General features: G+C 46.8%; 1 protein-coding gene across 1 annotated transcript; it reads right to left on the reverse strand.

Moving 5' to 3' along the window:
• Window positions 1–6706: 6706 nt before the first annotated feature.
• LOC106817688 (adhesion G-protein coupled receptor D1-like) lies at window positions 6707–12079 on the reverse strand. The gene is made up of 10 exons (XM_014822372.1): window positions 11870–12079; window positions 11434–11562; window positions 11022–11086; window positions 10599–10710; window positions 10096–10199; window positions 8880–8982; window positions 8349–8587; window positions 7614–7680; window positions 7056–7274; window positions 6707–6932 (listed from the first exon to the last, which is right to left on the reverse strand). The coding sequence occupies exons 1-10, from the start codon at window positions 12077–12079 to the stop codon at window positions 6762–6764; spliced, it is 1419 nt and encodes a 472-aa protein (XP_014677858.1). The 3' UTR covers window positions 6707–6761.
• Between the last annotated feature and the right edge of the window lie 6198 nt (window positions 12080–18277).

Consider the following 18277-nt stretch of genomic DNA (forward strand, 5'->3'; position numbering starts at 1 on the left):
CGTGTATGTGTGTGTGTGCGTACGTGCATGCGTACGAGCGTGGTGCGTGCGTGCGTCCGTGCGTGTGCGCGTGCGTATGTGTGTGGTGTGTGAGTGTGCGTACGTGCGTCCGTGCGTGTGTGCGTGCGTGTGTGTGTGGTGTGTGAGTGTGCGTGCGTGCGTGCGTGCGTGCGTGTGTGTGTGGTGTGTAAGTGTGAGTGCGTGCGCACGTGCGTGTGTGTGGTGTGTGAGTGTGCGTGCGTGCGCGCGTGCGTGTGTGTGGTGTCTGTGTGTGGGAGGGCGCGAGAGGGAGAAATAAAGAGGTAGAGTGAAACTGAAGTATAAAAAGAGGCGACGAGAAAGGAAAAACGAGAAGAAGAGGAGAGAGAATAAAAGATAGAGACAGACAGACAAAGAGAGAGAAAGGGGGAGAGAGAGAGGTATATGAAATTGTGCGTGTGTATGTGTATGCGCGTGTCTGTGTGTGTATGTAAATGTGAAATGTGCACACGCGGCGCGTGCGTGCGTGTGTGCGTGCGTGCGTGCGTGCATGTGTGTGCGTCGGGTGTCTCTTCCTCGTTTCTTTATTGTCTGTCCATGAACCTGACTATCAGCTTACAGCCTAATGCAGAATCCATTTATGCTCGCCACTGCACACCTACAGCCGCGTGCACTACGACTGCATCTGGCCTATCTAACCAAGAATGTATCAAAGCGCTTCTACTCCGCCGCTGGCAGTTAATTGATCTAAACACACACTACACGCAGCTGCGCACACACACACACCACACACACCACAACACAACACAACCACACACGGCACACATGCAACACACACAAACACACACACACGACACACACACACGACACAGGCATACACACAACACACGGCACACGTCGACGACCGCGGCGCCGGGCACACATCACACACACGCGCACGATCAGCACACAGGCGGCGCGCACACGGACACACAACACACGCGCAGCGCCAGCGGGGACGCACGCGCGATCTGCGCACGGCACGCACACGCGCACACGATGTGCCCACCACGACATCACACACACAGCGGACACGCACGACGCCAGCTGCGCCACTACGCACGCGCACTACGCGCACTGGCGGCGCGCACACACACACCACACGGCGCGGCAGGCGCACACGCACGCGCACAGCGCACGCACGACCGCGCACGCGCGACACACACCCCCACACACCCACACGACACGATCACACACACACACCCCCACACGCGCGCGGCGCTCAGGCGGCGAAGAGGCGCGTGATGGGAGGGTTAATACTGACTGCGTTATATTATTACTGCGTAGTTTATAGATACTCTTCTGACTGGTTATCACACGCCTGTTAATTATTCGGAATATATTTGCCAGATCTAATAAGATTCTACGTGAGTCACAGTATGCATGGGGTTATGATAATTGCGCAGACGAATCGGAACAAACAATTATAATGATGGATGGGTTATACTACTCGTATGGTTTATGTAATATACCGGGCGCTAACCGTTCGCGAGCTATGGACGTGTATGTGCTAAGCATCAACGTTGATCGGTGATTCTGTTGTGGTTCCGAAGTACAGTTTCTCTCCCGCCCTCACGCACACAGATACACACACGCAGATATACACACGCACACAAATATCACTTGCAACACACGCGCGCGCAGACAACACGACGCACAGCGCGCACGGACCGACACGCAACGCACGCGCGCGACACACAACACGGTCACGCACGCAATATATACACCACACGCGCGCGGCACGAACAGCACGCACGGCAGACACACACACACACACACACACACACACAGCCCCCCACACCACACGAGGCACGGGCACGCAGCACGACGCACGCAACGCGACGCACACGGCACGCACACACCCACGGGCATGCACGCAGCGCACGCAGCGGCACACACACACACACACACACAGCACAGCACACACAGCCACACAACACACACCCACACAGCGCCACACACATCAGATACACGTAGGTTCAGATTGCTGCTAGCAGAGGATCCTTGTGGCGGACGCTGGTGGCGCTATATATTAAGCTTCCTTCCTTCTCAATCCTTTCTCATCACATTTTTCTCTGCTCTCCTCCCGCCTCCTCTCCGCCTTTATTATGCCTGCTCTCATGCGAAGAGGGATTGTCTCTCTTATCTCTATCTATCCATCTCCCCCGTCTCTCTCTCTATCTGCTATCTCTATGCTATCTATCTATCGTATCGTATCTGATCTATCTATTCTATCTATCTATCTATCTATGCTATCTATCTATCTATCTATCTATCTATCTATCTATCTATCTATTCTCTATCTCTATCTCTATCTATCTTATCTATCTATCTATCTATCTACTATTCTATCTATCTATCTATCTATCTATCTATCTATCTATCTATCTATCTATCTATCTAATCTAAGCTATCTATCTATCTATCTAATCTATCTCTATCTCTATCTATCTATCTATCTAATATATCTATCTATCTATGCGTATCTATCTATCTATCTATCTATCTATTCTATCTATCTTATCTATCTATCTATCTATCTATCTATCTAACTATCTATCTATCTATCTATCTCCCCCTCTCTATCTATGTATCTATCTCCCCCTCTCTATCTCTATCTATCTCCCCCTCTCTCTCTACTGCATAATGATGATGCTGGCAACATCGGCATCATATACGGCTTTTGCCTCACTCAGATAGTAGGCAGCAGTAATTAAGCGCCACTGATCTCGAGCGGCGGTTTTGAGCACGCCCGCTCCACACGCTTCTGTAAATACTGCTTTACAACAACTGCCTAACATAATAATGACATGGGTACAGCACTGCAACATGGCGCAAGGAGACATGCGAGGCCTGACAATGCATGCCCAACCCATACAAGTAGACTCTGTATAATAAAGACACTAAATAATATAGTGTCTCTATATATTTCTATAGACCGACCACACAACAACGCTATATATATATATATATATATATATATCTGCTGTATATATATCTGCTGCCACGCTGTAAATGTGCGTGAGGTTATATGACAAAGTATGTACAGCGATGTTTACTACACGTATCTACCGTGAACGGTGTATGGATTAAATTGATGTAGACATTCAGAAAGCTATACGCAATGTAATTTATTTTATATCTGATATGGTTACTCTTTATTAAGTGACGATCAAAAATGAACAAAGTGACAAAACATAAAAAACAACACTTATGGCTGAGTAAGACTAGTAACAGAGTACACTACACAATTCTTAACAACACTGAGCGTGGGAATAATACGCTAATATTCAATATTCACTGTTTAGCGTTGTCAAGAAGCAGTGAAAGGATGCTAATATATGTGGTAGTGTGCGCTATTGCTCTCACACTCACTAAAGGAAATTCTCAATGAATTTACTTGTAAAGCTGCATAATTATAATAAGATACATTTCGTGTTGTACATTGGCGAGCTTGTACCATGACGAATCTCGCTGTTCCTTCAGATTTCGCGCCAACGCTCCAGATATCCAATTAGCGCCCGTGTTTATCGCCATGGCAACAGGACAATCAGCGTTCCTTATGCAAATCAATGCTACTTATGCTCATAGGGTCTATGTCCCCCAGGGTACTGCCGGAACGTACCCTGGGTACGGTCCGGTATCCGGAAACGTACCCTGGTCACTATTTGATATGGTTAGGGTTAGGATTAAGGTTGAAGATTAGGGGTAGGGTTAGACTAGAGTTATGGGTTAGGGAGTAGGCTCGACTCCGCTCAACGACTCGTTAGTGGAGTAGGCGAAGTACGGTCCGGGCATATTAGATAGTACCAGGGTACGTTCGCGGTATACCGGGGCCCGTCCAGGGTAAGTTCGGCAGTACCCCGGGGGACATAGACGGCTCTAGCGCTAACGCTATATGGCGAGAATAGAAATACACGTATCTGCTGCTCAGAGTGCGACACGTCGCATACAATGTATACGCTGGGGGGGACGCAGGCAAGAGCACGACCCGGTGTGTCCGCGCGACAGTACGCATTGTGCGTGTGTGGTGTGTGTGTGTGTGTGTTGTGTGTGTGTGTGTGTGTGTGTGTGTGTGTGTGTGTGTGGTGTGCGTGCGTGCGTGCGTGTGCGCGCGAAAACGTGGTGTGTGTGTGTGTGTGTTGTGTGTGTGTGTGTTTTGTGTGTGGTGTGTGGGTGTGTGTGTGTGTGGTGTGTGTGTGTGTGTGTGTGTGTGTGTGTGTGTGTGTGTGTGCGATGTGTGTGTGTGTGTGTGTGTGTGTGTGGGTGTTGTGTGCGTGTGTGGTGTGTGTGTGTGTGTGAGTGTGTTGTGTGTGTGTTGTGTGTGTGTGTATGTGTGGTGTGTGTGTGTGTGGTGTGTGCACTGTGTGTGTGTGTTGTGTGTGTGTGTGTGTGTGTGTGTAGTGGTTGTGGTGTGTGTGTGGGTGTTGTGTGGGTGTGTGTAGGTGTGTGCTGTGTGGTGTGCGTGCGGGCGTGCGTGCGCAGTGTGCGTCGCGTGTGTCTATTGCGTGCGTGTGTACGGCGCACTGGCGTGCGTGTCGCGTTCCCCCAGCTCAGGTGTCGTAATTTCTTGTAAGTGTCGCTATCACATGCTTTGACGCTTTCGGCGTGAATGATGAGGCGTGAGTGCGTGGATGTAGAGGATGCGCAACACACCGAGTCACCTGCAATCGCTGCAAAGCTGACGCAGCCCTCGGACTAATTACTCGTCCGGTGACGTCAGACTGGCGACTGACTTTATCGTAACAGCGCTATCGATCAGCTACGGGAATCCACCAATAGGCTGATCGACATTTTCGCGGCAAGCGGGCAAGAGCGGTGTGTGTGTGTGCGTGCGTGCGTGCCGCTGCGTGTATATATATGTGTGTTGCGTGGCGTGCGTGCGTGTGCGTGGCGTGCGTGCGCGCGCTTCCGCGCGCGTGATGTGTGTGTGTTGTGTCATGTGTGTGTGTGTGTGTGTGTGTGGTGTGTGTGTTGTGTGTGCTGTGTGTGTGTGTGTGTTGTGTTGTGTGGGCTGTGTGTGTGTGTGTGTGTGTGTGTGTATGCGTATGTGTGTGTGTAGGGCCTGTGTATGTGCGTGCGTGCGTGCGTGCGTGCCGTGTGCGCGTGTGCGTGCGTGCGCTGCGTGCGTGCCTAGTGCGTGGCGTCGCGTGCGCGTGTGGCGTGCGTGCGTGCGTGCGTGCCTCGTGGCGTGCGTGCGTGCGTTCGCGGGGTGTGTGTGGGGGAGGGAAGTGGGCGTCCTCGTAGAACTTCATAAATTCACGTGCATATTCTGATTTAGCTACGAGTTTATAATTAATGAGTTAAAAGTTCATTCGTTAGCCACGAGAAAATCACTAAACTGCGAGTCAACTAGACAGCTAAGAGTTAATTGGACAGCTAAGAGTTAATTGGACAGCTAAGAGTTAATTGGACAGCTATAAGAGGTTGATTAGTCTCAAACCCGATTCGGAAAACCAATAAGACGTGATGCCTGATCCATAGCACAGCCTCAAATTTAGACTGTTTACACCGCTCGTGACTCGGCAAATCACCTGATACCTGCAGGCAATAGGATTATGATTAAGCGAGGCAAGCGTGGTCACTACGAAGATCAACAAGACTGTTGTTCAGTAAAGGTCAGAGGTGTCTGCAGAAGACTGTATCTGTATAGCGAGATATTGCTCGAGCCGATATGAATCATGATACCGCAGTGATTACGTGTACTACAGGGTCTTGAGATTTCCGGCATTCTGCTCCGATATTATATATCGAGCGAATGAGATTTTGCTAATTAAGTCTTAATCAACTTTCGCTAATTATCTCCGGCGAAAATTATGCATGCTCGTGCGGCTGATGAGGAGAAATGGACGCGTGGATGTTTGTAGCAGTTGCTTGCTGGTAAGTTTTTTTTCTGGAACAAGACGACATTCTTTCGCCGGGTTTGTTGTAGTTACGGACTCTCGCAGACGCCTATGAGCGCCACCTGTCGTCTGACCTGTGCGTCAAATATTCACGTTGGCTCGAGCAAAAACGTTTTTGATGAATTTTGCGACAAATCTTAAGGAAGGGTACTACGAGTATTTAATTAACATCCAAATTAATTCTCATCCATTCATGAACGTAAGTATTCTAAAATCGACACCATGCAATCGCAGATAGTGCAGTTTTGCGATGTGTGTGCGTTCGTTCGTTTGTGCGTGCGTGTGTGCGTACTAACGGAAGCGGTTCCCTCGCACGTACGATGATTAGCTGGTCAACAATAATAATTCAGACACATAGAACTCAGACATCATTAAATGCCCGGTCATTCACCTCTGATCCCTCTTGATTAACATCATAGCGTTTAATCCTGTATTTTAAGTCTTCGTCTAATTATCGGACGATGATTAACAGATGATTAACAGAATAATTGGTTTACGTACGTAAAGTGCAGCGTACACGAGTTAGCATATAGTGACTAATTATTACATGTCGGATACCATAGCACGAAGTTAATAAACATGCATATTATTACTAAGGGTTTCCTTCCTGCGTTCTTCTTACGTTACACAGCAAAATAATTTAGAGTAAGATGAAACAACAACAAATTAGATCATATAAAAAAGTAAATTATAATAAAATAGAATAGAATAGAATGCAATGCAATAAAATAAACAAAATGACTAAAAATACAAAAAAATTCGAAAAATATTCAAATCAGAAAATATTTAGAATAAAAGAAATAGAATGGGAATTCTCCTGGATCACCAGGGGGAGCTAAATCACTCAGCCCAGTTATCAATCGGCTGCTTGAATAACTGCATGTCTCCTGATCGGAGGTTGACCATCATCGTCGGGCCAGATGACTCATCGATTTTGGATGACGCCACTCTACGGTATTCCGCCTTCACCTCCTCGTTCATTATGACGCCGACAATCAGGATGGTGACGCCCTGTCACGGAAATGTCACCTGTCAAAAATCTCCCCGTCTTCCCCCCCCTCTCTCTCTCTCTCTCTCTCTCTACCCATTATCACCTTGGTAACTGATACAAGCTGGCGGTGGGCGCCTGCTTACCTGTGTGGTATTAAGGATCACGAACAGATACTGGAACGCGATGGTCGCCTCGCTAAACGCCATCAGGCCGAAGATCCAAGTAAGTCCCATCACGGGGATGAGCACGACACCTGCCCGCAGACCTGCTACGGCCTTCTGCTGCTGCCGCTCGTACTGCACGCCATGCTTACGCAGACCCGCGAACTTGACGATGGCGACAACGATGATGATAGTATTTATCTGCGGCAGGAAGAATGTGTGTGAGGACTCGAGGCGAAGAACTGATTCGGCATTTACGTTGTAATTTTTGATTGACGTTGGATTGAATTCCAAATAGTTCTTTTTACCCTCATTTCTTAACCCTCTAAAGAGATTTTAAGCAAATTCGCCTGATTTTAAGAACCAATAATGATTTTGATACACACGATTACCACCCACTCAATTATAATATGTCGTACATCCGGATATCCGGGTAGGCCTACATATCGTGCTACCTCCCAAAATAAGCAACTTATGCAATTCCAGATGACATGCAAAAATGCACAAATTTCTGGCAGGCACAGACGATCTTTCTCTTACCAGTACTACGAACATGGCCGGTCCAACGAAGGCGTAAATTAGTCCTGTCTCGTTCGAGAGCCAACAGCTGGAGAGCAGTACAACAACGCGCACGAGATGAGTACACTGATGGCGTGTTTAAAGTGGGTTTACACTACTGACTATGTTGTCAAATTGGCAAATTGGACCAATTTCGCAACTATACAACCGACAATCGCTAGTGTAAACGCAAAAGTCGCGCGAGCAACTGGTCAATAGCAACTAGTTGGGAGATTAGAACATGTTCTATTTTCGCCAACTCGGTGTTGCCGAATTGCGAAATTGTCCAATTTGTCAATTTAACAACATAAAGTCGGTAGTGTAAACCGAGCTTTAGACACATCTATGTCGTAAGGGCGTCGTACGTACGTAAAGGATCGACGTACATCTACAACTCATTGATTATATTTACTCGTTCCATGATGACCTTGCATTCTTATTAGGAGGTCACGCTGACGTCACTTCGTACACGCACAACTACGGGATACTGTGTCATAGCCCCCCAGTGATGTTTATCGGGCAAACTTAATCAAAAGTGCATAAAATCTATATCAAATACTTTATCGATAAAGTCGATATTAAAAATAAATAAAACCGGCAGTTGTGTTCATTTGTTAAAGAAATCAATTTCATTATTTTCAGAAATCAGTGAAAGTCAAAATTGAAAGTCAAACACTGTATAAACATTGCAAACTGAAAACAAAAATCTATTCTCACTAGTTTCCAGGAGCGTAATCTTGCGTCTTTGCCGCGACGCTGACGCCGACGATGACGGCAGGCGTCGCCCAACCGATCACGCAATGCGCGACGATCAGTTGCGTCTTCGAGGGTGCGTCAGCGTCAGGTTTGTGGGCGCTGGCGACGATGAGGAGTACGTTGATGCCCTGACACAGCATCCAGAAGAACGTTGCGAGGAAGAAGTAGTGCAGCAGAGCCGACACGGCGATGCACACGTCCTACGAATATCATGCAGACGCGAGCGAGCCGTTAGTACGCATGCGCGGGAGAAAACATGGCGGAGACAAACATGGCGGAAGCAAATATGGCGGGAGCAAACATGGCGGGTAAACATGGCGAACAAAAACATGTTGTCTTAAGATAGGGTCTAATGTATTGCGTCGGGAAATTATTTTCAGGAGTTCTCACACTTTTCTGTCGAGAGAAAATAAAGTTTACGGATAAACAGCAAAACTGACAAGTTTTTGAGCATGTACCGGTGTAGCGGACGATAGATGGCGCCCTACTCACGTGATTGTCGACCTGCTCGACCCCAGCAAGGAAGAGAATCTGCGCAGTGAGCAGAGCAAAGCAGAGGTTCTTCAGTATAAACACTCTCTCAGACCGTAGATGTCTGTAGAACACACACACAAACACATATACACACATATACAAACACAGACACACACACCAAACACATATACACACATGATACAACACACACACACACAAACACAATATATCAAACACACACACAAAGCACCTTATACACAACATATACAACACCGAACACACGACAAAGCACATATAACACACATATACAGAACACACACACATCAAGTGAAACACATATACACACATATACAAACACACACACACACAAACACATATACAAACACACACACAAACACATATACACACATATACAAACACACACACAAAACACATATACACACATATACAAACACACACACACACTAAACCACCATACACACATATACAACACACACACACAAACACATATACGACACAATATACAAACAGCACACACAACAGCACATATACACACCATATAGCAAAACACATACTACAGCACATTAACACAGCATATACAAAGCACACACACATCGAAACACATATACACACATATACAACAGACACAGCAAACACTATACCCACATATAAAAACAAACACACAGCCCACAACACATATACAGCACAGCATATACACACATATACAAACACACACACACAAACACATATACAAACACATATACACACATATACAAACACACACACATAATTATACAAACACATACACACGCGCATACTCATAAATAGATCCACATGTGAACACACGGGGGCGCTAGTGTTGGGTGCAGCATAGAGTCCTTACCTTAGTGCAGCAGGGGATTTTACACAAATGAGAGTAATAACCATATTAGATCTTTATCTCATCTCATACTTCTATGGTAATAATTAACGAACCTGCGCGTGATTCTACCGCGCATAGATATTATACATCAGATCATATCATATATCAGATCATATCATACAGATATTATGTATATGTGTGTATACGCTAGATACGCTACAGATACGCGTGTATCCTCAGTACCTAACTTAAGCCAGATAACCAGATGACGTTGAAACCAAGTATTAAGTAATAAACACTATCACTAATTATAACCGCATGATGCAAATCATGACGATCACAAACGATGAAGAGCTATGAGTGTATACGTACGGTAGACATAGCAGTATGCCGATGGAGATTCCTAGACTGACTATAGATAGACAGAGTCCGATCATCGTTAGGTATTCTAGGGCGACCTCGTCCGCTTTGCTGAGCTACGCAAGCAATTACGTCTAAATTCAGGTGTGTAGATATTAGCAGGTATGATCCTCGACTTAGTATAACCACCTTGTTAATTACTGATGGGAAGTTTGTCTGTTATGTTGTTATTCTTGTTATTTGTAATGTGAACTAATTACGTAGCATTTCCCTAGAATTGCGGTCATTTTCAGGAAATAAAATGTCTGTTATAAGACTGTGCATATGACCGATACCGCAGAGATACGCGAAAATCCCCGTGGAATCCACCCCGTTGCCGTGCACATACCTATTTGTGCGAGCATTTAAAAACAGGAAAGCCAGGGTGGGTGGGAGGAAATGAAACAGGGAGGGGAGATAACAACAAAGCTAAGCGGGCAGTTTCTCAGGAGAGGGTTCCATCTCCTCGCTCTCACCTTAATGTCAGAAATCTGCATCAGCAGCGCAAAGTTTGTGGTGTGTAAGCAACGGCAGCACACCTCAGTGTCTGTGCGACTGATGAGCACGCACCCTAGCGTGCTGAAAACTCTGCAACAACAGTAATGTGGCCAATGATAGGCGAGTTTATTGCCACTTTGCTACACACATATTATATATATATATGTATGGAGGTGTATGTGCATGTGTGTCGGGGGCGTGTGTGCGTGCGTGTGTGCGTACGTTTACGTGCGTGCATGTGTGCGTGCGTGCGCGCGTGTGTGTGTACGTGTATGTACGTGCGTGCGTGCGCGTGTACGTGTGTACGTGTACGTGTATGTATGTATGTACGTGCGTGCGTGCGTGTGCGTGTGTGTATCGAGTCCCAACCGATGAACAAACTTATATAAATCATTTCTTACTTGGCTGGATCGTCGTCTGGCCGTAGAAACGTGCAGTTGATGCTGTCGACTTTCTTGCCTGGAGGCTGCAACGATACAGTGAAAATCAGTAAAACTTAACATTAAAAACGTAACTTTACCCAGCCCCACACCCACCCCACCTCTCAAACCCTCTACCTACCCTACCCTAAGCCACCCTCTTACACCACCCATCTCTCCCCACCCTACCTCTCCCCACCTCTCCCCACCTCTCCCCACCGCAGTCTCCCACACCTCTCCCCACCCATCTCTCCACACCTATCTCTCCCCACACATCTCTCCCCACCCTCCCACCGCCACCACACCACCCCCACCCTCTACACCACCGCCCACCCTCTCACCCACCCACCCTACCCCACCCCGTAGTTAGCACCCTTCACGCCCCGATCCTCACCACGTCCAGTTCGTAGCAGAGGTCAACGCTGAGGTCTTGTGACAGTGGCCGGAGAGGGTCCAGGCAGACGCGGAGAAGACCTTGCTGTGAGGTCATGACCTCTGACGATGACGTTCGTCCCGCCGCCGGCTGCGTGAAGGAAAATAAGCAGACGACAGATGGAGAAATCTGTTAACCGTATCCCGATAACAACAACAACATCAACAACACGAAAAAAAAAATGTGATCAACAACAGCAGCAGCAGCAGCAACAACAATGACAACAACAACAACAGCAACAACAACAACAAAACAACAACAGAAACAACAACAACAACAGCAACAAAAACAATTGCAACACGAAAAACAGCAGCAACAACAACAACGACGACGACGACGACGACGACGACGACGACGACAGCAACAGCAAAAACATCGTTCGCCCGCGCTTGCTCACCGGGGTGTCTTTAGATGCCATGCTACTAGCGACGGCTTCTCCTAGGTCCCGCCGTAAGGGAGAGGTTGTAGTCATCGTCATCGTCCCCTGCTTGCGCGTGTACATGCTCACCAGCAGTCCGTCCCCCATCCGGATCTTGGCCGAGTTGCTGCTGCCTTCCTTACCCGTGCCGGCACGTACCTCTGTGCTCCCATCAAACCGCTGTATCATCACCTCTAGAGATAGAGAGAGTGAGTGAAAGAGATAGGGAGAGTGAGTGAGAGAGTGAGTGAGAGGTGATTGAGAGAGATAGAGCAGAGTGAGTGAGCAGAGATAAGTAGAGAGTGAGTGAGAGAGTGAGTGAGTGAGAAAGTGAGTGAGTGAGTGAGTGAGTGAGAGAGAGAAGAGAGAGAGATAGAGAGAGCGAGAGACGGAGAGAGAAGAAAGAGAGAGAGAGAGAGAGAAAGAGAGAAAGAGAGAGAGAGAAAGGAGAGAGAAAGAGAGACGGAGAGACGGAGAGTTGTTGAAAGAGAGAGAGAGAGAGAGAGAGAGAGAGAGAGAGAGAGAGAGAGAAAGAGAGAGAGAGAGAGAGAGAGAGATAGAGAGAGAGAGAGAGAAATAAAAAGGAAGAGAGACAGTAACCTAAAAAAAATAGAATGCGCAAATTCATCGCCGTTACTCGCGCGATGAACGGACGTCATACGGATGCGCGCGTGCCACTCTGACGTCACCGTCGTCATCGTCTGCCGACTGCATGAATTCCGACAGCGCATGTACCATGATGCTCTCGGTGACTCAACCAACATGGCGGCATCGCGCAGCGGCAGCGACGCGTTTGCCACCTAGCGTCGATGACGTAAGCCGAGTCTACAATGCTCAGGACAAGCCTGCGTGAGCAGACGAACACGCACGTGGTTTGAACGGACTCGGCATTTCCAGCGCACACGCGCTAAAACTGAATAATTTTATAAATCTAAGAACTGTTCGACCAGCATAGCAAAATTATCAAAGCGTGGCGTCGCTATCATGCAAGCCAAATCCTTCGTGAAATGTACGTATATAGTTAATATACATCGAACAACACGTATATATATATATATGTATATATAATACGTATATAATTAACGTACGTATTACCATCGTATTATTACTTATGCTGCGTATATCTCAGAATTCTCACACTCGCCTTAATAAATCGGTGTCTCTCGGTCGGCGTGATGTCTCCAGGAGCTAGCGTGAAGATGTCGTTCCCGCGCCAGCGCACGTCAGCAGCTGCAGCGACAGCCGAGGATCGCCGATGGTGGCGCACCGTCCAGCATGGCCATAGTCGTGTTCTTATTCGGCTCAGTCATGTCCATCTGCCAAAATTGAACACGCACGGAGGTGATGCTTACGCATGCGCAGTAAGAAATTAGTACAAGTCAGACCTGTATATAAAATGGTTACGGAATGTAAACCATGAAAAGTGATTCTACAGACAGGTATATTATCTAATAGAGATTGTTTCACTGTGTAACACTGCCACTCAAGCAAATCCCATAATATACTCTTTATATAGAGAGATGTCGTCCCTATAGAGGTGGCGCTAACACAAGTGTGAATGGAGATGGCCGCTAACACAGGTGTGAATGGAGGTGGCCGCTAACAAGGTGTGAATGAGATGGCCGCTAACACGAGGTGGACAGGCGATGGCCGCTAACACAGGTGTGAATGGAGGTGGCCGCTAACACAGGTGGGACAGGCGATGGCCGCTAACACAGATGTGAATGGAGGTGGCGCGCTAATACAGGTGGGACAGGCGATCGGCGCTAACACAGGTGTGAATGGAGGTGGCCGCTAATACAGGTGTGAATGGAAGTGGCCGCTAACACAGGTGTGAATGGAGATGGCCGCTAACACAGGTGGGACAGGCGATGGCCGCTAACACAGGTGTGAATGGAGGTGGCGTCAACACAGGTGTGAATGGAGGTGGCCGCTAACACAGGTGTGAATTGAGGTGGCCGCTAATACAGTGTGAATGAAGGTGGTTCGCTAACCACAGGTGTGAATGGAGGTGGCCGCTAATACAGGTGTGAATGGAGGTGGCCGCTAACACAGGTGTGAATGGAGATGGCCGCTAATACAGGTGTGAATGGAGGTGGTCGCTAATACAATGTGAATGGAGGTGGTCGCTAAATACAGGTGTGAAATAAAGGTGGTCGCTAATACAGGTGTGAATGGAGGTGGTCGCTAATACAGGTGTGAATGGATGGTGCGTCGTAATACAGGTGTGAATGGAGGTGGTCGCCCTAATATAGGTGTGGCTAGAGGGGGCGTGTGATTAGGGTTTGATCACGATCTCATGGCGCCGTAGATAGGACTTACACGCGGAGGGAGCGGTGGGGGTAAGCGGAGATATGAGGGGAGCGCATACCTCTGTGAATATTGCTGCTAGTTCAGCTGAGACACAGCGGCTGGAATCTACCGGACCCCACACTCCGTCAGCTAAAACAAGATCGTCTCAGCATGCCTGTATCTAATCAATCAATCAATTAATCAATCAATCAATCAATCAATCAATCAATCAATACAATCAATCAATGCAGCTGGGTTGGCGGTAGAAAAGAAGGAGGCGAGAGCGAGGGACAGGGAGGCAAGGGAAGGAGCGCGAGGGCATAAAGTAAGGTGTTTGTACCCTAGCAAGCTAGCGCGCTCCCTAATTATAAAAAACCCAAAAAGCAGGTCTATTGATAGAAAGTTTTATAAGGGAGAATCTATGCTGAGATACACCTAACCATTTTAAATGCATATTCTATCAAAAATATAAGCTCCTCTGGTGTAGATATTTGCGCATGCGCTAACAACACTAACGTGCAGCCAGATTGTGTACTGGCTTGGTATACTGCAGCCGGTAACTTACATGGCAAAAGCTTCCACCCATTGTCTTAAATTAATGTCTGCCATGATGGAATGTATCATTATAAATCTTTGCTAGATAACTCCTCTTTTTTTTTAAATGCATAATCCTTTGCAAAATTACGATTTCTCTCGGAGATATTGCCGCAGTGGCCGCGGCGCGACCGTGTTAGGGGGGCGGCAGTTGCTAGCTGAAGGCAAACTTTCATATATAGCTTGCCTGAGGGGGAGGGGGATTGGAGACTGAGGAAATCCGCAGGAAAGATTAAGCTGGGGGCGCTAGAGAAGAAAGAGGCTGAGCGAGGGACAGGGAGGGCAAGGGGAAGCGACGCTTAAGGCATAAAGTAGGGTGTTTTGTACCAACATGCTAGAGCATAAGAGTAGGTGTTTTGTACCCTTCATGCTAGGCGCTGCTCCTAATTATAAACATCAGGTCAACTGATAAAATTTATTAGGGGAAGTCTATGCGAGATAGCCCCTAACACATTTAATGCATATAGATCACACAATAATAACTGCTCTGGAGATATTGCGCATGCGCTAACACACTAACGTAGCCAGATGTTGTACTGGCTCGTCATACGCAGCGCGGCACCTTACCATACGAGGTCTTCCTCCTACTTTCTTAAATGATATCTAGCAGATGCGAATGTATTATATAAATCTATGCTAGGATAACTCGCTGCTTTATTTTAATGCGCATAATCTTTGCAAAATACGATTTTTCTGCGGCGATATTGCGCATTGCGCGCGACCGTGTTTAGGCGTTGGCAGTGCCGTCTGCAGGCAAACTTGCATATTATAGCTTGGCTGAGGGGAGAGGAGATGCGGAGACTGCAGAAAATCCGCAGGGAAGATAGCTGGGGGCGGTAGAAAAAGAAAGAGGCTGAGCGAGGGACAGGGGAGGCAAGGGGAAGGACGCTAGCCTAAGGGCATAAAGTAGGTGTTTTGTATCCTACATACTAGGGCATAAAGTAGATGTTTTGTATTCTACATGCTAGGGCGCTTTCCTAATTATAAACACAGGTCTACTGTAAAAGTTTTATAAGGGAAATCTATTCTGAGATACCCCTAACCATTCTTAACGGCATATTCATCACACAATATAAGCTCTCTGGTGAGATATTGCCGCATGCGCTAACACACTAACGTAGCCAGATTGTGTACTGGCTGGTATACGCAGCCGGGAACTTACATGCAAAGTCTTCCACCCATTTCTTAAATGATGTCTGCTGATGGAATGTTATCATATAAATCTATGCTAGGATAACTCCTCTTCATTTTAAATGCATAATCTTTGCAAAATACCATTTCTCTCGGTTATCATATAAATCTATGCTAGGATAACTCCTCTTCATTTTAAATGCATAATCTTTGCAAAATACGATTTCTCTCGGGAGATATTGCGCATGCGCGCGCACCGTGTTAGGCGTGCAGTGCCGTCTGAGGCAAACTTCATAATATAGCGTGCTGAGGGGGAGTGGGGATGGGAGACTGAGGAACGGCAGCAGGGAAGATAGCTGGGTGCGGTAGAAGAAGAAGGAGGCTAAGCGAGGGACAGGGGAGGCAAGGAGAAGGACGCGAGGGCATAAAGTATGTGTTTTGTACCCTACAAGCTAGAGCGCTCTCCTAATTATAAACACAGGTCTATAGATAAAAGTTTTTAAGGGAAATCTATGCTGAGATACCACCTAACCATTTTAAATGCATATTCATCACAAAATATAATTTTTCTGGTGATATATTGCGCATGCGCTAACAAACTAACGTAGCCAGATTGTGTACTGGCTGGTATGCGCAGCGCAGGCGACAGATATCCATATTCAAGTGTGGCTTTATATATTAGGCCACCTCGTCCCCCGCCGGTGGCCTCCAGCCCCCGTCAGCTCACTCCGACAATAACCCTTCCGCGACCGAAAATAGTTCTTTTTGTTTACATATTTTAGTAATGCTAAAACAAGTTACCATGTTATATGCCGATTGTATTACCCATAGGCATAGATATAGCATTAAATAGGAAAAAAACAAGACAAGCGCCTGTGCAGCACTCGGTAAGTTATTAGTAGCACGTAATAGTGTTATATTTGTATGACGGAGGCCTAAAGCCACCTATATAGTATTGTAATAATAGTGTATGCTGAGGGCCCAAGGCCACATATATAGTATTTGTATGACGGTGGCCTAAGGCCACCTATATATAATCGTAATAATAGAATAGTGTATGCTGAGGGCCCAATGCCACATATATAGTATTTGTATGACGGGGGCCTAAGGCCACCTATATAGTATTGTAATAATAGTGTATGCTGGGGGCCCAAGGCCACATATATAGTATTTGTATGAAGGGGGCCTAAGGCCACCTATATAGTATTGTAATAATAGTGTATGCTGGGGGCCCAAGGCCACATATATAGTATTTGTATGAAGGGGGCCTAAGGCCACCTATATAGTATTGTAATAATAGTGTATGCTGGGGGCCCAAGGCCACATATATAGTATTTGTATGAAGGGGGCCTAAGGCCACCTATATAGTATTGTAATAATAGTGTATGCTGGGGGCCCAAGGCTGATAAAAGCTAGATTAGTGTATGATGGGCTGGCGCAAGCACATATATAGGGAATCGTAATAATTAGATAGTGATGATGGGGCGCCCTAAGGCTACATAATTATAGATTGTATATACTAAATTAGTGTAATGGGCGCAAGGCCAATATATAGTATTGTAATACTAGATAGTGTAGGATGGGGGCCCAGCCACATATATGTATGTATTGTAAGTACTAAGATTAGTGTAATGATGGGGCCAGCCAGCATATATAGGTATTGTATATGTGATAGATTTAGTTGTATGATGGTGCTTGTTACTGCGATGGTGGGCAGTTGCAAGTCGCGGATGTAGCGATTATGCTTATGGCCTGGGGTCTGCGAGTAACTGTGATTTCCGTTACAGTGTTTCTTCCTCGCCACGTGCCTATACAAACACGCAGCACAGAAAACTCGCGATAAAGTATTTGTAATTAGCAATTAGCATTAATAATTTGTAATTAGCATTATTAGTTTCGTGTGGCTCACCCTGTACATGACTCCGCCCCGTGTCCTTAAAATTAAACACGTAAGAAGATAAACAATGTTGAAATTAACACATTAATAACGTAAAACTGGTTAAAAAAAAGCGCAGACGAACGCACGTATGTGCGTGCGTGCGTGTCTCGGTGTATGTGTGTGTGTGCGTGCGTAAGCGTGCGTGTCTCGGTGCATGTGTGTGTGCGGCGTGCGCGCGGTTCTGCTGGTATGTGTGTGTGCGTGCGTGCGCGCGCGTCTCGGTGTATGTGTGTGCGTGCGTGCGTGTCTCGGTGTATGTGTGTGTGTGTGCGTGCGTGCCGCGCGTGCGTACGTGTATTAAGTACCAACTGTTACCCGTATCAGTGTTTCTGTTGATGTTGTCTCTCTGTGCGACGTTGCTTCATCAGCTAACGATGTATCTGTAGATGGCGCCATCGTAGAATCAGGTGCCATTGTTTCGTCAGCTAACG

This window comes from Priapulus caudatus, unplaced genomic scaffold, assembly GCF_000485595.1.
Source record: "Priapulus caudatus unplaced genomic scaffold, Priapulus_caudatus-5.0.1 Scaffold1828, whole genome shotgun sequence".
NCBI lineage: Eukaryota > Metazoa > Priapulida > Priapulimorpha > Priapulimorphida > Priapulidae > Priapulus > Priapulus caudatus.